This window comes from Centroberyx gerrardi, chromosome 14 (assembly GCF_048128805.1).
Source record: "Centroberyx gerrardi isolate f3 chromosome 14, fCenGer3.hap1.cur.20231027, whole genome shotgun sequence".
Classification (NCBI taxonomy): Eukaryota; Metazoa; Chordata; class Actinopteri; order Beryciformes; family Berycidae; genus Centroberyx; species Centroberyx gerrardi.
In genome coordinates, this window is record NC_136010.1 from 13,736,480 (window position 1) to 13,756,808 (window position 20,329).

General features: G+C 45.3%; 1 protein-coding gene across 2 annotated transcripts in view; it reads right to left on the reverse strand.

The window, feature by feature from the left end:
• The window catches only part of LOC139928476 (cyclin-dependent kinase 17-like), a 37,356-nt gene that overhangs the window by 12,055 nt on the left and 4,972 nt on the right, over positions 1-20,329 (reverse strand). The window contains exons 2-5 of one of the 2 annotated variants that reach the window (XM_078288556.1): positions 19,368-19,526; positions 16,086-16,250; positions 6,110-6,243; positions 2,471-2,596 (exon numbers count right to left, since the gene is read on the reverse strand). In XM_078288556.1, the coding sequence (XP_078144682.1) occupies positions 2,471-2,596; positions 6,110-6,243; positions 16,086-16,250; positions 19,368-19,497 (555 nt within the window). In that variant the 5' untranslated portion in view covers positions 19,498-19,526. The remainder of the gene's footprint in view (positions 1-2,470; positions 2,597-6,109; positions 6,244-16,085; positions 16,251-19,367; positions 19,527-20,329) is intronic. The other variant, XM_078288555.1, reaches the window with a different exon arrangement.

Consider the following 20,329-nt stretch of genomic DNA (forward strand, 5'->3'; position numbering starts at 1 on the left):
TTGGTTTCACAGTTGTGGAGTTTTACATTCCAGCACTTCTGGGCGCATGGGTCAGAGAAAAGTTAGCATTGCATAACATGGTGAAGTGTTGGGGCTCCAGGTAACATGACACACCTCCTTCCTTAGCACCATGGAACACTGAATCTCATTGGACCGCCGTGAATAATTGATTGTCAATGGGCAACAGCTATGGGAGAAAAATGATACCGACCAACTTAACTTACAGTACATTGGAAGGGATTCAAAGATCAGAATACATGGTTTCAAATGTGAGCATCTCTTACGAAACACTTGCCACATGTTCTGTGTTACGGTAACAAACGACTAGCGCACATGAGCATGTATTAATCCAGGGAAAGCTGACTGAGCACGCTGCCTCTTTTTTCGGCAACGCCCTGCTTCATACTCACAAAGTTACACAGATTCACACCGTCTACCACTGGCCACATCTCCACTGCAGCAGCTGGGGGCTATATGCCTTGCTCAAGGGCGCATCAACAGCTAGAGAAAGCATTTCTTATTCACTTTCCCTGTCTGGATTTTCAAACCTGGTCCGGGTTTTGAGCCATTAATCTTCCAGTCACATGTCTGCTTCTTTAACCTCTAGGCTGCCACTTCCCAAACTGTTCAAATCTGTTCACTGTTAAAATCTATGAGGACCGCATATAAAACAGTGACCTAATTACATGCCGAACATCAAGCTCCTATGATAACTGCAAGACTCCAGCTCAGAGCATGGCATCACTAATATGTCTGAAACTAGGCCTGAACCGTACTGACTGTATCTTCTGTCAGTACAAATAGTAAACTGAACCTTATGCCATGGACTCGCTCATTTGGTCAATAATGTATTTCTGCATGGGCTGCACCACATTAAATACAGAAAACAATATGGCCCACTCTAATGGAAAGAATCTAGCTGTGCTGTAGCTTCCTACATTATGCTCTGCAAGCTGAGCAGGGTAGCAGAGATATGACAGGCTGGTTTCAGAGGCTTTGTTTGGCCGCTATCTAACCTGAACCTAAATCCAGGTTAGTTTACTTTCATTTCGACAGCCATCTCTCTTTTCTTTCACTCTCCCTCTCTTTCAGACCCATCCGCATATTGGTCTATCTTTGCCCTCAATGTCAAATCCCTAACTGTCATTCATTCCTGTAACTTTCTCTCCCGTCATCCCTCTCTCTCTCTCTCTCTCTGCCAGGTGTCTCTTAGGTGTCCCGGGGTGTAATTCCAGTCAGGAGAGGCACTGCGGAGCGGACTGACACTGCTGCTGAATTATAGATATCTATTACATCACACATGCAACAACCCCAACACACATGACCGCACACGTGTGCACAGACACAAACGTGTAGAAAATATGTCTTGCCACTCATTTACATCGTGAAGACACAAACATCTACAGTCTAACCGCCTCCTCTCATCCAACCTTCCGCCGTAAAAACAGCGCATCTCCTCGCCTGCAAACCTCTCTTCAAAGATTCTCTCCTTTCATCTCTGTGAGTCTCCTGCAGGAAAGCTGCATCATTAAATCACTTCAAGCAGAGAGCGGGAGGCAGTGCACTGGCCCTGTTCAATAACTACAGAAAAAAGGTTTGAGAGAGTGCAAATTCTCTATGGTTTCCAATAGTATTTCTGATGCTTTGGTAATATTCCAAGTAACATTCATATCAATAAAGCGTACTGAACTGAATTTTAAAAAAGAGCAAGAACGCAAGACTGAGAAAGAGGATGAGCAAAACAGAGAGCAGAGTGGTCTCATTTCATTCAAGTCCTGCATGAAACACTCATGAAGTGCGGATGAAGGAAAACAATAGCCGACCAAGTGAGTGACGGCAGAAATAAACGAGTAATGTGGAAAAAAGCGTGACTAAAATATAACACTGAGTGGAAGAGTAGGAGTGCTTCAAGAGCAACACAAAGGGGGATCGAATGGATAATAAAGAGATATGCTGCATATTCATGAATATCTGCCTACTTCTCGCCCTCATCCCGCATCCAACACCATCCCCCCTCTCTTTCTCCACCCCCAGATTCATACCCATAATGCTCTTGGCCTGGATACATAATACAGAATGCATCACCCCCCTACTGAGCCATTGTGAGCTCTATAGCATAACTCAGTACGTGTTTAAGACCTGTGTTTGTGTGTGTGCAGTATGTGCGTGTACACACACACACACACACACACACACACAAGACACACACACACATACCGCACATAATAGCCTTAGTCAACCATTTCAGTCGTGCACAATGGCATTGTAGGTTCATATTACTTTCATTAAAACACAAAGCGGCATAAAAAGCGCAGCACACACCCAGATGAACTCACAAAAGTACACATACAGAGGCTGAATGGGGACCAACACATCACCAAAGCAGCTGACTAAAACTAGTTTGAGCTGCTTCACTCAATCACACACACACACACACAGAAACACATATATGCATACACAGAGTACTGACCAATGAAGCGCGTCGTAGCCTGCGGCTCATGGGTTTGTCGAAGGGGGGGCTGTTCATGGCAAACTTCTCCAAGTAGCCCTCCGGTAGCCTGATATCAGCTGGGAGAGACAGACGTTTGTTTATGTCCTGAAACAGAGAGAGAGGGAAGAGAAAGGGAGAGAGAAAGAGGTTTATGAGTATTTGAATATGTTAATTTATAGCTTATTTTGTTTTGTTTTTTCTCTGTCTGAAGCCAGTAACCCTAAAGGGGTGGGGGTGGGGGTGGGGGTGGGGGGGCAGTCTGGTGAGCATATTTGGTGTTTATTGCACTTTTGTGGGTACAGCGGTGAGGAGGATGTCAAACTATTTCCACCATATGACGTTTATTGTACTCTCATACTTTCTGCCCTGTAATTTTGAAAACCAATAAAAAATATATTGAAGGATGGCAACAACACACACTTTCTGAAGTTTGGGTTTCAGGAGTTGCTACCTCAAAATGACATCACGAATCCTAGCGTAGTTATTTTGAAAACTACGACTGTCTCTGTTGGCTGTTGCCTCCTGCTCAGGGGCGGGGGGCTGTTTTGTTATGCAGGTGCAGCAAAATGCTAACGTTAGCATATTAGCCAGTTAGTTAGTGAACTCTGCTTATTTCCAAAAGCTAATTATGGCTGCAGAGAGGAATGCCACTGTCGAAATCGTAATAGACGACAACGTTTTCAACCACAATTTATCAGAGTCCACACTTCAGCAATACTTGTATGAACCATGACCCGCACTGCTAAGTAGATTTTGCAAAAGAGAACACACAGCTCCCCTGGGGGAAGAGTTGCTGGGACGGACCGAGGGACTGGAGAGGCTCGAGCCAACAGTGACTGGTGGTGTATGTGTGGATAGCCTATTGCACAGCCCTGTCCAGAGATTAAGAGTATATACTGCAACAAATGCAACTGTGCAGTTTTTGCTTGAATCAATGGCTGACACTGAGAAACAAGGATCATTATGTGTCACTCAGCATCAAAGTTTCGATGCACACATGGAAAGCATCTTAGGAACATTCCTCTGCACAACCAACAGGATAAACTGAAAAGGTGGACCAAGAGGGCAAATCACTAACAAGGAAGTCCCTTCAACAGGCTAAGAGTAGGTTCTGCTTAGGTTTAAGTATGTAAAGTTATTGAGGAATAGAGTTTACCTATGTTATTAGGGTGAGGTAAATTTATAGTAAGTATCACATTAAGTAGAATCGAAGTGATGTAAGTTATATGAGTATAGTCTTTTATTGCTTCTTATTCTGAAAATATAATTGATTTTTGTTTATATTGGTGGTTGTTTACCTTATGATGATCACTGACTGGAGGTTATTGTTTATTTATCCACCGTTTCATTTACCGCATCACTGCTTACAATTTAGGCCAATTTGCTGTTTCAGGGACAATACTGTGATTAAAAAAAAAAACTTATTTGGATGTAAAAGATTAGTAATACTGTATGAACACACAAAGTAAGTATGTAATTCACTGTCAACAAAGCAGATCCAGAAAGTGCTTCTTGATTGGTCTTTTGATAATGTTTTTCACATATTTTCTGTCCAAATATGTGAATTCTGTTTCAGCATTGTTATTCCTTTGTTATATAAATGTTTTGTCCTATGTTTAACACTGACTGAACTACATTTCCCACAATGCATCACTCCTATATGCCACTACCAGTGGGACATGGCTACAGGCAAGGTGCCAATCATACACTGTTTCCATGGCAGCCGCGGCTGGCTGGCCCAGTCCCAATATCCCCACAGGATGTGTCCTCAATGTATGTGTGTGTGTGTGTGTTTACATGCAAACATGTGTGGGAGGGCAGAGAGTGTGTGTTTATGTGAAGATGAAAGGCATAGGGATTTTACGCCTCTAATGGTTTTATCTGAGCTCACAGGCTAACATAAGAACATCACATACGAGGCGTCCCTAAGGATAGTGACACACTCCACAGTCGCGAAAAACATGCTGAAAACGAACACACACACTCTGTATTCTGCATAAACATACATTATGAAAAACAACACACACACACACAAAGACACACAGACATGACCTACGGACAATGACCTGAGTAATTTGGCACATTTGTAAGCTACATTAAACGTCTGAATCATGGGTGAATGGGTGGATATACAGGCAAAGCATGCACAAGAGAAACACAATGCAAGTGTAATACACTAATATATTCCCCACTGAAAAAAAAAAACATGTTATTTTCTTCATAATTCATGCAATTCATAATGGCAATGGCTGGAATATAGAGGTCTAATGACAAAGACAACAGATCTCCATACATGTGCACTATCCATACTCCATTTACTCCATTTCAATAGGGCAACAATAGACAAAGTTCACATAGAAAGACACTGAGACACACATCTGCCTATTCATTGTGGCATAGACTAAATAAATGCCCACACACAAGCACACACGCACACACACACACCCCCCACAGACACACACACGTGTCCCCCTACTCACAATGCAGAACAGCTCTAGTAGGTCCCTCATTGTCCTCCTTAAACGTATCTTTTTACACATTCACACACATGCACTTTCCACGATGCATCTCTCTGACCTGGCACATGACTGCACACACACTGACAGAGAGAGAGAGAGAGAGAGAGAAAGAGAGAGAGAGACAGAGAAAGAGAGAGAGGCTGGCACCATGGTAGAGTGCCAACCACACACTCGGAGGAGGAGGAAGAGGAGGAGGAGGAGGAGGAGGAGGGGAAAAGCGGGAGGAGAGGAGAGAGGGATGGACAGATTCCTGAGGGGAGAAAGGCAGATGGGGGGAAGGGGGTGAATGGAGAGGAATGGCTGAGAGGAAACAATGTTTTTCCATCCTCCCCCACCATCATTCTCTCCTGTTTTCTCCTCCTCTATCTCTCTCCCTCTCCTCCCTCTTCTTTCTTATCATCTCCTGAGCCTAATTCCTCTGGATTTCCTCTTCCGTCGTTATACCAATAATTATCCCTACTTCCATAATTACTCTCTCACTCTAGCACTTTCCTCTCCACCACCGTCTCTCCCTCTCTCTCTCTCTCTCTCTCTCACTCTCTCTCACTCCCTCTCTCTCTCTATGTGGTAAACATGTTCTAAATTAGTCCGTTCCAGTGTTCACAGCAGTCAGAGGCAGCAGCCTGTGTGTCCAGAGGCATTTCCCGTAATACTGCTGTGCTCATCACTCTGCAGCTCCTTCACACACACACTTACATACACACACACACTCTGACCCACACAGGCACACACAGACACATGGGCACATACACGTTGATGCGGCAAAACAAAGAAACAAAAATGCCCAACACCACACAAACTCTTAAGTACACATTAAAAAAAAGACTCTGCCTGCTCCCAGATTATACAGGTGAATTTACACACACATACTGTAGACAAGCAATTTGTGTTAAACATACTGCAAACATGCAAAACCCAGGAGTAATAATGTGAGATGTGTGTGCTGAACCTCAATGAAAAATGTTGTGTCCAGGTGCGCTTTGCTCTGGTTATATGTATGAGTATTTCTGGTGTAAGAGCAGGTGTGTGTGCGTGTGTGTGTGTGTGTGTGTGTGTGTGTGTGTGTGTGTGTAGCAGGTGTGTGTCTGGTTTCCAGTACCTCGTTGGAGATGCGTCGGTGGTGATTGTTCCTCATACGGACCCTGACTGGACTCTGGACCTCATCAGAGGACGTCCCGGACGCCTGGTCGCTCTCCCCATCTGAACCCATCTTCACATTCTCATGGACGATACCTGCAACACACACACACACACACAAACAGACACAGACAGAATAATATTGTCAGGGATTGCACTCTGTGATGTTGTGCTGGCAAAGGAACCAAACCCAAGCTGAATATTTCACAATCATGTATGCTTAAAAGGATTTTCTACTTCTAGCACGACTTAGTTCCTTTTATGTGGCAATGTCTCTCTCTCTCTCTCTCTCTCTCTCTCTCTCTCTCCCTCAGCTACCAACAAACCCATGTGCCTATCAGTCAGAGGACACAACCTTTTGCCTTTCTTAGATTTCATTCACCCCTCTGTCCAAGGCATGGTAGGGTCCCAATCCCCAGATGATGGATTGTACCACCAGCCTCGCAGGGGTGTCAGCCAAGTGTGTGTAAAATGCCACCGGTAAGATGAGGAGGTCAGAGATCGATATTCCCCTGCATGCGATGTAAGCTCTCCCGTCTCTGCCTGCTGCCCCCCTCCCTCCTATCCCCCCAGAATCCATCTGATTAATGAGTCACGGTGCAGTAGACAGGACTGCCTGCTTCAACGGTGTGTGTGTGTGTGTGTGTGTGTGTGTGGAGGGGGAAGGGTGAAAGGTTCTCCATCGGTTTTCTTCCAGAGCACGGCGTCTGAGATAGCTCTCAATACTAGGTCATTTACAGCACAGACGGTGTGTGCGGGTGCGTTTGTGTGTGTGTGTGTGTCTTTGTGTTGGTGCCTCGTGGGATGTGTGAGGTATTGAGAGATACTGAATCAGTGTCCGTGTGTAGAAAGTAGACCGAACACTAGGAATGTTGAAGCCCAGTTCTGTTGACACTAGCAACACCTTCCCTTCCCTACTGTTTCCATTTTAAACACATCCACTATGGACAGAGGAGAGGGAGGAAGAGAGGATAGGGGATGGGGCGGTGTGGTGGGAAGAAGTGATGAAGTAGAAAGAAAAATAAGCCCTCTGAGTGACTGTGACACCTCAGCCGTGCCGGGAATTGTGGGATAGAGAGATGGAGGACCGGATAGGTGAGGCTATTTATTATAGCGCACTGTCTGTCAGCTGTGGAGTAGGGCAACACCACCTGAGGCTGATTCCAGGTCATTTGTGTGCGTCTCCTTCATGTAGTCAAGGTTAGGATTTGAGAAAGGCAAGCTGGTCTGAGGACTGTGCCTTCGGGCTAAAAAATGGAGATGGAATATGGACTGAATGAGCATTTTTAGGCTACCTGTGTGTATCAACACAAAAAGTTAGGTTCTAGGTTCTCCTATACAGCTTTGGCTGAGCACCAACTTCCAAACAAAATCCATGAAAATCATCGTAATGATGGCTCTCCTTTTTCATGGATTTTTTTTCAAAAGTCAACATTTGTATTGTGTTACATCTGTGAATACACAGGCCATCCGTACTAATATGAACATTCAACTACCTGTGTAGATCCCAGCTGCTAATATCAGCCTACATCTGTCTCTTTCACTATCTGTTGACAAAAGCAGCATATGCTCATTAGCAAAACACAACACAAACACAAACCATCTGTATAAATCCTTATTGAACCATTTCATAGCCATGTACATTTCTAAGCCACAGAAGTGGAAATACTGCCTCTAGCCTAAAACCAAGATCCAGATCCAGACACAGGGATACGGGTATGTATATAGAATACCTTGGTTAGAAAACTGAGCAGTCAGTAGTCATATCAGGAATCAACCCCCACAACCCTGATGTTGAAACATTAAACTCAAGGTAACTGACACCAGGGTGAGGGAAATTGATCCAGTATATCTACATACTGACAGACACGCACGCATGCCCACATGCACACACACTACCTCTCTCCTTACCCTCCACAACCCCCCACACACACACACACGACGAGTGAGTAACCAGTACTGCTATTATGTCACAGGCCTTTCCTGCTGTCGGACAGGTCGTGATCCTGTCTGTTTATGTAAACAGGCAGGCAGGGGAAGGTGGATCAGACCAGAAGATTGACCTTCGAAGGAAAATTCCATCACCTGCGCCCCCAGAACGACACGATACGATGGTGGACACTGATCACATATGTGCACCCGTCCCTCCTAAAAAAACCAGCAACCCCAAATAAGCGAACACACGAACCCGCCCCCACAAGTACTTCTCAAACACACAAAACATTCCTTCCCAGTCTCCTGCTGGTTTTTTCTGCTCCATTTCCACAGCAGACGAAGAGCAGACAGTAAATGTCATGAGCTGCCATCGCCTCCCCGTGTGGAGCCAGGCTGGCCTAGTTAGGGTTGCTGACTCCCTGCTAGCACGTCTGGAAGAGTGAGTGGGCTGCTTTTAGGACTATCCTCACCTCACCCCACTCTGCATCTACTCCTCTTGGCTGGAAAAATCCATTTTAGGCACATGGTGGCAGCGCCTCAGAAAATGATTGAAAAGCCATTGGTAAGGATGGTCAAAGGAGTTCAGTAAGTGTAAGACTCACTCTAACAACCGTTCACAGAGTAATGGAAATCTTTTTGTCACAGACCCGTACCCCTGCCGAGTCACAAATCAAGAGTTCAGTGGCTTGCCAAAGGGTGCTACGGAAGGATTAACAGGCACTGTCCATGTCCTGAATACATTTAAACTCTCTTTTAGCTTCTAGGCCAGGAGTTCTCAAACATTTTTCAAACAAGGACCCCGAAGCAGATACCCATGCTACAATTTGGGCCAATGAACTCTGTGTGTTAGACCATCTATAGCAGTGGTTTTCAAACTTTTTTTCAGGCGACCCATTTCTCCTAAATGCTCATACTCTGGAACCCAAAGTGAAAGTAAAGGGGTAACACGAATATTATTCATACTAATAAATTATAGTAGGGTTCCCTACACACATTTTGCAATAAATTTCCAAAACGTTTCTTAACTTCATACTGAATTTTTATGACAGTACTACTGTGGTGCAATATATGAAGCAACTTTTACGAATGCTATATGACAGTGAAAATGTATTTTACTGTAAACTAGAGTTTGAAGAATATCTTCTTTTAAAAGCAACACTTCAATTTATTTATAACTTTTAAAGTGCAAACCCTAACAAATAAAAAGAACCTGAACACAGATGCCTCCTGTAGTTTCTGCAAAAATACGAAAATATTTCATTGACACAAATACAATGCCAATTTTTGATCACATTTTGCTTTACAGGTCAACGTTTTGAATTACAGTTTGCATAACACTGCCTGAAAGTGTTTGCTTACTTCTAACATTAACAGTGCCTTGGTCAATTAAGTCTCACAGCGACCGCATTACAGTCTGATCATCTGCATTTTAATGCGAGAGATGGGCTTGTTTCTTATTTCTTCATTACGACAGCCCAGTTAGGTCGGCAGGATGACAGAGCTACGCGTCAACTTAAGGTGTCTCTTCTCTGGGAAATTATGCGACAAACTGCCAATGAGCGCACCCAAGTGCTTCTGAATGACAACAGTTGGTTCATATTTTTTATTGGTGACCCTTTGGCGACCCTTTCAAAATCTCCCGCGACCCAAACACTGATCTATAGCACAGGACAGCATATTACTGTCTGAAGTGAGGAGTGAGCAGTGGGCATAGTGGCATCTATCTTCAGACAGCCTATTGTCTGCATACATTGTCATTGTGCTGACGAGTAACATTGAAAACATTGAAATTTAACAATTCTTCACTTCTCTAGGAAGCCCATGAGACCCCTGGGGCCCCCGCACCCCAGATTGAGAACTCCACTGCCCTAGGCCAACCTGCTGCATCTATAATCTCTAGACCAGCCACATAAAGGACTCTGCAAATAGTGTTTTGAGATTAATTAGTTTAAGACGTTCAAAGTTGTAGGATCAGCAGTTTCTGAGCGAGAGCTACTTAGCATAAATCCATGTCTTTGTATCTAATAAAACCTCGGGACATATGTTTGATCTTCATTTCATATCCCACAGAATGAAATCATACAGATAGAGATACAGACCCCTCGCATATGTTAACACAGTGTTAACAGAATACAACTATTCATAACCTATATAAAGCTCGAAAACATTGTGCTACATCTTTTGGACAACACATACACACATGTAACCTGTAGCAGATTTGGAAGTTAAATCCAAACTGACTTATAGCAGACTTAAGAATTGCTTGTCATCTCCAAGGTAATGCAGAAATATCATCTGAACAATACAGTCTTGGAACTTGAATTGAATCTGAGGAGAGAGAGGATGGACAATGGCAAGGGGTTAGACTCACCAATACGGTTACCAGGAGGACGGCAGGTGTCCAGCATTCGAAGCATGCGGAAAGGTGAAAGCCTCTGTGGGGGGTCTCTCTCCCCCATCCTCATCCCCTCTGCCATTCTAGCCTCCCCCATCCTACAGTCCCCCATCCTGGGGGCACGAGTGGCGTTACCGGACATATCCATTGTCCCAGAAAATTCAAAGCACTACAGAGCAAAAGTGCATCTAAAACAGAAACAAAAATCCCAGAAAAAGTCCTTTTCGGGGAGTTGAGACAGATTCAGTCCAGCCCTGGCGTTCAGTCAACAGGTCTGGGTGGGACTTCAGGAGGTGTTCCTGGTCAAGGCTCAAAGCTTTCTGGGATAAAGCCAATCGTCAGCCTGCCTCTGTTCCTCCAGAAGCGCCCCATGCAGTAGAGAGCAGGTCTTACATCGGGAGGAGAGTGCAGACTGCACAGGCACACTAATCAGAGTGCAACAACTCCCTCGGCTACTACTCCACTTTAACTCTCTCTCTCTTCGCTCTCCGGTAGACACTCCCTCTCTCCACCTCTCCTCCTCTCTCTCTCTCTCTCTCTCTCTCTCTCTCTCTCCCTCTTTCTCGCTGCAGTCACACTCTGCTTGCTGACTAAGGAAGGTCAAACACAGTGCAGGTAGGCACAATGCTGCAGAGACGGAGCAACACACGCAGGCTGAAAACTGTTACACCCCGTCATCTCAGAATAACAGGTGTTCTGTCTCTATCTGTATGATTCACGCACAAGCACACACACATACAGACACAAACTTACAGCTACTTCTGGGTAGAAAAAACACTTCCGTCTGTCTGGTGTTCAACTATCTGACCTCTTTGGCTCCCAGCTCTCGCCTTCACACTCTTTCCCTCGTTCCTTTTTTTTAAAAAATCTTTTTCAATCCCGTGCTCCCTTCCTTTTCTTGATGTCTTTCTCCCTCTCTCTGTCAGATCTCTCCCCTTTGTCCTCCCTGTTCATCCACTGTTATTCAGCATGCCACTCTATTCAGACCATTGTGCCGCTCTCTCTCTCTCCTTCTCATGCTCTCCCTCTTTCCGCTTCCCCTCTCCCGATTGCTCCCTCCTTATCATTGCTCTCGCTGTTGTTCGTCCTCTTGCTCCCTCCCTCCACCTTCCTATTGCTCTCCTCCCTCTCATGTGATAACAATCTGTCTCCCCCCCCTCCCTCTCCCTCTCTTTCTCTCTCCCTCTCTCTTCCTATCTCTGTCTGGGTCCAGAGACGGTGATGAATTCGCACTCGTCCTCTCTTTCTATCCAGCAGCCGATGACAACATTTTCTGCCCGATCGGCCTCCTTCTTCTCCTTCTCCGTCTCTATCTCGCTCTATCTCATTCGCCTTCTCTCTCCCTCCCTTGCTCTTCTCCCTCTTCTCCACCCTCTATTTCTTTCTCCCTATCGCTCTCTAGCGCAGAAGGCGCCCAAGGCTTTTGAGTGACGCTTCTGGCATCCTAGCTCCATCTTCCCTTCTCTCTCATCCTCTCCACCTTCCTCTTACTCCCCTCTTTCTCTCCCTCCATCCTTCCCCCGAGACCAAGAACACAGGCCATTATTCATACTCAGCACATGCACACACACACACACACACACACACACACACTCTCCCCTATACATACCATTACACACACGTGCATTCATACATCCCAGTATACACCGCTCTTTCTGACACACCGGCAGAGCATGCACATTACGAACAAACACACAATGCTCAGACCATTGTCATTCAGAGGAATATTTAAACAGAGGGATATTTAAACAGAGTGACATTTAAACAGAGTGACATTTAAACAGAGGGATATTTAAACAGCTATTCCTCAGATGTATTCATCTATCACAAGATAAAACCTCACCTCTCCCTTCATGTCAATAATCAGGCTGTCAGTCAGGCCATAACTACCTGAACGAACACATGCAGGGAGGCACACACACCCTACATGTCAATAATCATGCAGTTAATTAGATAACTGCTTACTTACATACACACACACGCGCGTGCACGCACCTGCAAACACACACTTGTCAATAATTGAGTTATAAATTATGTAATGGTATACTCGGATTAGAGCAATCTACAGCTGGGCAAACATACATGTTGTGAACACACACACACACACACACACACACACACTCATCTCAGTTAGTTAAAGGTATAGAGTAATGGGCATTTACAGTGCATGGACAGACATGCGCTGACGTGGCAAGAGCGCTGCATCCTTGATCTTCAGGCTGTTTAAAAGGCTTTGAATGTGTCAAGTCAAGGACAAAAGCTGCTTCCTCCACCCATCCCTCCTTCCCCGTCTCCACGTCTCTTTATATTCAGAAGTGCGACTGTGTACAGCAGAGATTTCTCTCTTGCTCTGCTGCCACCTCCACATCCTCATCTTAGCACTCTCTTCAAGGTCCCATTCGCTGTCACTTTCTCTCTCCCGCCTTGTTTTGTATGTCTTCATGTTCGCATTTGCCATTCTTTCATTCATTCGCCATTTTCGCATTCTTCATTTCAGCTTCCCATGAAAATATTTTGTTTTCGCCCGAAATATCTATTATTTATTATATTTTCACCTCCAACAAAATCAACAAGGTGCAAATAAGATCCCTGAGGAACGCACACAAACACAGACACACACACACACACACACACACACAGGGCTGGGAGGAGGGAGAACTTAGGCTCCAGTAATTACCTCTAAACCTTTTATCTGCATCTGAGGAATCTGATTATTCAATTACTGAGACCAGAGTGCCTGAGCTATAGGCTCCGTACCAGCGGCCCCCGTTTTTCCTTCTATCTCACTCTCTCTATCCTTTCCTATACAATATATATAGGTATTAAATCTCTTTTTAGCCTCTAGCATACGCCAGTATAACACTCTGTATTCTGTCCCCGGCCAGCCAGCCGAGCATCCCAACACACATAAAAAGCTTACAAGACCAACTACATAAAAGGAGTCCACTCCATTGTTCTTGTTAAATCCGATCTGAGTGGGCGAGGAGGGTTAGGGTTCGTAAATGGATGGACGGGAGGGGAGGGAGAGAGGGAGAGGGGCTACAGCGATTAATGCAGTGTTAATGCATTACATTAAATCCCTGGAACAAACAAGATCTCTCACAGTGTGCCTTAACCAGGGAAAGATAGGGGTGGACTGAGAAGCATTCTCTCCTTTTGTTTTTTTGCTTTGTTCTAATTAAATCTGATGGTTAAATATAGTGTTTTAATGTATTCAGAGAGAGAGTGAGAGAGAGAGAGAGAGAGAGAGAGAGAGAGAAAGAGACAGATACAAAGACAGATACAGAGACAGGGAGAGATGGGAGAAAAGACAGACAGGAGAGTTGTGTGACAGTATCAGAGATAGCAGCTTGCTGAAGGTTTTGGGAAGAGTAAGCTCCTTTCACCACAGTGCTTTTTCACAGTGAAACAGACAGGAGGGCCGACTAATCCTTAATAGTGTAACGACAGATAGAGAGCCAGGCAGACAGAGAGAGAGAGTGGGAGAGAGAGAGAGAGAGAGAGAGAGTGGGAGAGAGAGAGAGAGATGAGGTAGCGGTGAGAGGCAGCTAGAGTGTGGTGCTAATCTTTCCATACTGTAAGTACAGTGTGATCTGAATGGGCGTTGGCCCTGTTAGCAACAGATGAATCACATTGCTGTAAAAAGCTCGGTCGCTTTGGCTGCGGGCCAAACACCTCTAACATACATACTGAACCCCGCAGCCAGACCCACTTACACAGATGAAAAGTGTATTTAATTTGAAACTCCTATAGAAAGAGAGAGCAAGGAGGAAAGAGAGAGGGGAGAGAGAGAGAGAGAGAGAGAGAGAGAGAGAGAGAGAGAGAAAGAGAGAGAGACAGAGAGAGGGTAGGTAATCTCTTTAGTGCAGTAGGAAAGAGAGATTGCATCATCATGTCGCTCCATTAAAGGGGGCGACGTGGTCTGACTGCTGAGTGGCACACAGTGAGTCAGCGCGACCGACCGGGGGCGCGCACACACTCACACACATGCACACACACACACACACACACACACACACACAGACACAGCATACCTCTTAACATTTCAAACGCCTTATCAGTGTTTTAATAATAGAATAGCCTCTATTCTAGGGGCCGCGTCAAGCTAAGTCCTTTTTAGGTTTTATTGGGCTCAGAGGCAGCTGTGGATTTCAGGAGAATAAAGTCACTCACACCGGACCACCAGCTCTACTAGCCAACCTTTCACCTCCCAGGCTGTGGGCTTAGAGTGGCACTTTCACATATTTCTCCAGATTAATTCCTCTTAGAGTGGCACATTCACATATTTCTCCAGATTAATTCTTCATATTCCCTTGCTTTTCTCATCTGTGTCTCAGTACGCTCTCCTACTGTTAGTTTGCGAGCCCTGCATACATGCTGTAGTTCATATATTTCATCCTTTTTATTCTTATGGTTCTACTGCGTTATCCTACTACTGCTGTACTACTTCTGCTGGTGCTGACCCCAATTTTCCCCACGGGGATCATTTTAGTTTGATCCTACCTATTCTTATCTTATTCCCCGCCTTTCAGGCAGCAGTGAACTGTAAGCTCCTGGTACAAGACTAGTTCTCTTGTTAGCCAAAGTTCAGTGGGTGGTAGGAGTCTGGTTGTGGTCTATCCACAGCTCAGTCCTCCAAGGTGTCAGGGGATAGAAAGCACAAAGCTAATACCTCTCCCGAAGGAGCCATTGTAAAACTAGCACTCTCCTATCACTCTCCGTCCGTCACTCCCTCCTTTCATCCATTCTTTTCATTTCTCCCTCTCTATCTCTCAGTCGCCTGTAAATCAATCTTTCTCCCTTTCTAGGCTCCATTTCATTCTAACCCCATTTCCAATATCCTACTCTGCAGCTCCTCTCTTTCCCTCCATCCTTGACTTTCCCTCCCTCGCTCCGTTCCACTGCTCCTGAAATAAGCCTTTCTCCCACAGTGGGAAATGAGATTACTGGGATCTATATATCCACCGACCACACACTCCATTACATAATGCAGATGGACAGAGGGAAAAAGTGATTGTGTGTGTGTGTGTGTGTGTGTGTGTGTCGGATTGAGGTCATTAGAGTTTTATCCATTCAGAGTCATAGTAAATGTTGGGAGGTTGGCCAAGTAGCAACAGTAAATATGATCTTACACTCACTGAAACTCACACACACGCACGCACGCACACACACACACACACGTACACCCTGTGGTAAGCTACAATGACATCAGTGCATGACATCAGTGTGTGTGTGTGTGTGTGTGAGTTTTCCACCCACAGGTGGCAGTATCACTCAAGACTGACCTTCTGCTCTGGTGAAGCTTTCTCCAAGCAGCTATACAGACCCGCAGCTGAATACTAAGCTATTCTTTACACGTGCGAGGATGAGGATACAGAAGAGCTTTCTCTACTGAATCTCTCTATTGACACACAGAAGAGGTGAAAATATGAATGTTATGACAACAGAGAGAATGAGAAAGAGCTATATAGGAAATGCTTGGAAATGCTGGAAACAGTGTGTGATGAGTTCTTTATGTGCCTATGTGTATATGTGTGTGTGCACACATGTCTGTCTTTCTGCATGTGTATGTCTCTTTGCTTGTGTGTGTGTGTGTGTGTGTGTGTACCCAGGGATCCGGTCCTGTGCAGGCTGAGGTAGGCTCTGTCTCGCTCCAGCCCCCCACCAGGCTCTCTGCGCAGGGCGGTGCGGCCCAGCTGACCAGCATACTGACGCAGGAAGGAGGGGGCGCTGTGGGAGGCGGGGGGGTGCGCGGCACACACCACCATGGGCTCTGAGACACACGAGGCAGACGGACAGCCGGGGACAGAGGGAGAGAAAGACAGAGGAGTGGAAGAGAGAGTGGGAGAGAAAAGAGAGGAGGCACGAGGGAAAGATCAGAAGGACGTCATGGCGGGTTGACGTGAGAGCGGAGGGGAGAGAGCAGAAGGGGTCAGAGACAGAGAAAGAAAGCAAGACGGGGGTAAAGGAGGAGGAGGAAGAGCAGAGGAGAAGGAATGGAAGCAGGGAAATAGAGACAGAAAGATAGAAATTGTAGGAGGGGAAGGGGGAGAAAAAGAGACAGAGGGAAGGAGACGACACAAAGTCACAAAGAGACCAGACACAGAACGGTAGTAGAACACGCAGGAACAGTACAATATGTAGTAGTCGTAGTAGTAGTAGTAGTAGTGTTAATGATGGAAAAAGGATGGAAATGCATACAGTGACAGCAGTCATGTCAGATGAGGAAACAGTTATGGCATACAGTGAGTACTGACAGTTGGTGAAAATAATAGAAAACGCCATAGCAAGTGTATGGGGCAACAGAGAGAAACAGATACTGAGTCACAGGCAGGGACAGAGGCTGACGAAGAGTGATTTTGAAGGGACTTAAAAAAAAAGAGAGACGTGCGTATGGCAGAATTAATAGCAGACATACTGTAGGACACGGGACAGGCAGGTAAGGGAAGAACGGAAACACTGATGGAGGAGCCGGAGCAGATAACCAGCTAACCAAGTGGCTGCTGGGAATACTGTAGAGTGCTATGCGTTGCTGATGGACTTAGTTGGAGTTTTAGGATGATCATGATGGGTGTGTGAGACTGGTGGTGTTATAGAGGTTATAGAGAAATCAGGGATGGACATTTCAACTTGTGGGTATAAACCTGTGCTCTTCTGTCTTCTCCAAGGCTATACACCTTCACCTAACCCTCACAAATGCGCATCAGTATGTGGAATACACTGTCAGCAAGCATATGCTTTCTTCTCCTTCTTTGACATTCATTTGCGTTAATAAATCCCCTTCGCTGCATGTGTGTATACACGCCCACACATCTCACATCTCGTCTATTTGAAATAATCCCCAATTTCCTCCACATTGTACTGTAAATCCCAGTATGATCCCCAAACTCGGGGCTTAAATTTTCCCTCTGGTTCCCAGCTCAAATCCTTGCATGATTCCCTAACAGTCTCTCCTCCAGTAACACAGGTCTGAACTCTCTCGGAGCACGGTGAGAAAACAGATCCAAGGTCAGCGCCGGCTTCAATATGGCTTCTAATTAGCACCTCAAGAAATGTGAGGAATATTTTCACCAGCCCCTCCCTCTCCGTCAGCACTCTCTTACACAAACTGACTAAGATACATAGAGGTGTAAGGGGAAAAGACAGCAAGAGAGAAAAGAGGAGATAGAAAGTGCAGGATGTAGAGCAGTGGTTAAAGTTTAATATCTCTCTCCTCATCCTCTACATCACTTCCTCCATCTCACTCCCTCTCTCTCACTTTCTCCTCGCTCTCTGCTCTCTCTGGAAATGAACCAACATGACTCGAGCTATTAAAGAGCAAAGAGAGGAATGTAAAAATAGGAGGGAGAGATGGAGGGAGGGAAATTAAACAGGGGAAGAAGGAGATGTCGGGGCCTTGGAGCAGGGATAACAGCGAACAATCAGAACACTCCCTGCATCCAAACTGCAAAGCAGCCCACATCTCCGGGCTAAGAAAAAAAAACATAAGCACGGCTATTTGAACACAGGGACTTTTCTTGTTTTTCTCACTTTCTCTCACTCTTTCCCTTTCTTTTTCTCTGAGACAGAAGCAGCTGATGAGGGAGAGGTAGCTTCCCTTGCTCCGTGTTCTGACCTGGTTTCTGTCTGAAACAAGGATAGGACACACACACACACACCAAGACTGCAGGCACGCACACACTCAGGTGAAATGTCTCTCTGCGTTTTCCACAATGAGGACCTGCAGTCCTGCAAGATGCCCAGCAGATGGCACATAGAAGTCCTTAGAACGACATTGCTGTTTGCTCCTTCCTCTAAGAGCTAAAGGAATAGTCCCCCATTGCTCATGTGAATACACAAAACAAACACTTTGTGAATTCACATACATTTCCCATATATTCCTCCTGTCACCTTCTCGCTGGCCAACTATCCACATGGCCTTCCAGCTGTGGATTAAGTCCTGTGCACAGTGAGGTGAGGGTGATGATGCTGATGAGATGGAGATGATGAAGGTTAGGATGGCTCCAGTGAGTTGAATAGCTCACGTCAAGCTCTGTGTGTGTGTGTGTGTGTGTCTGTACCTGTGAGTGATGTTTGCAAGGCTGTGTAGGTCACACACACACACATAGGAAATGCACTCAGGAATGAAACACTCGCATCTAGGCACATACTAATAAATACATAAATTTGTGAAGCACTTGCACACTCACATAAATCTAAAATACTTGCATTAACATACATATTTATTCAGACTTCAGTATAAATGGAAGACATAAGCAGCTGAGGGCGCTGCAACGTGTCCTGCCATAATTTAGCATAACCTTCTCGAGTCTCCTGCAATGATCAATTGCAGCTGTTTGGACTCTCACCACCTACACCATCACTTGCAAACCATTCCATCACTTAGTGATTCTTCACATGTTGACGAAGCTCCAAATGAAGTCTTGAAGTCTTGAACTAGTGGAGCACATGAAAAATTGCTAAGTGATGACGTGGTTTGCATTCTGCTGTGTGGTGAGACACACGTCTTAAAAGAGGTTGCAACAAACTGATCATTGTGCGAGACCCAAGAAGCATATGGATGTGACGCAATCACTGTTCACCATAATGACAGCACATGATGTCCGGCCATCTTCTTTCTTTTTCTTCTGTTTATACTGAGATGTCTTCTGGATTAACTGAGATATTTGCATAGACACATACAGTATGTATAGTATGTGCCAGTGTTTCATACGTGTATGCACAAGTATTTCATGCGTGATCATTTCACAAGTGTATGTATGTGTGTGTGTGAACAGCAAAGTTTGAATTAACTCTTACATGGCCTCTCATATATGTCTGCATGTATGTCTGCTGGTGTGCTTGTCCATATATGTGTGTATGGTGTGTGTATGTGTGTGTGCACACTCACCGTTGTCCCTGGCTGCGGTTGGCTCGTCCAGAGCCATCTGTTCGGCCAGTTCGGACAGGGAGTCGTCGACGGGCCGAGCGCTGCGTAGAGACATGGACAGCCTCCGCTTGATTATCTTCATCCTGTCCATCTCAGCAGCACCGCCGGGGGCCCACAGGCCTGGCAGGGGAGGAAGAGGACAATCATCATCATCATCATCACCACCACCATCCCCATCGTCACCATCATGTCCATTGTCATCATTCTCGCTGTAAACCGCAATATCCAGTTGCCCCATTAGTCTTCTGTATTTATCATTTGTCTTCATTGTGCACTGAAACTACTGCAGTGCAGCCTCTCTGCATTTTTTACAGTTCTTTGGTCTCCCGATGATTGTGTTTGCTCACGCAGCGTGTGTTCTCATTGTTATGTATCCCAAGTGCAAACATTGCAGAAAGAAAGACAGAGAGAGAGGGAGTGGGAGAGAGAGAGAGAGAGAGAGAGAGAGAGAGAGAGAAAGAGAGCAACAAACAAAAACATACAAAAAAAACATGGAAAAGGCTGACTGTGCAGCTGCCCAGAGGTTTCAGACAACGGCAGCCCCCCCAGATGAGCTGTGATTGACACACATTTCACTTGCTCCAACTGCTCCATCAGGTATCCCTATTGAACTCACAGCGTGTAAACTAGAGCATCCATCTAGTCTGATGGAAAAAATGACAGAATGGCAAGAAACTAATCAATACTGCACAAGTATAAAGCTCTACATCAAGGCCTGTACGCCATACATAACTGTTTTTATGGCTCAAACACACACTGACACCAGTGATCCAACGAACTTAAACTGGAGACCATATGACAACAACCAGGCAGCACTGATAGAAGGCTGCTCTCAAAACATATGTTGTGACAGGAGAGAGAGGCATTCTGTGCTTACAACAAAATGGGTAAAAAAGCAGTGCCCTAAAGTATTGTTTTTCCTA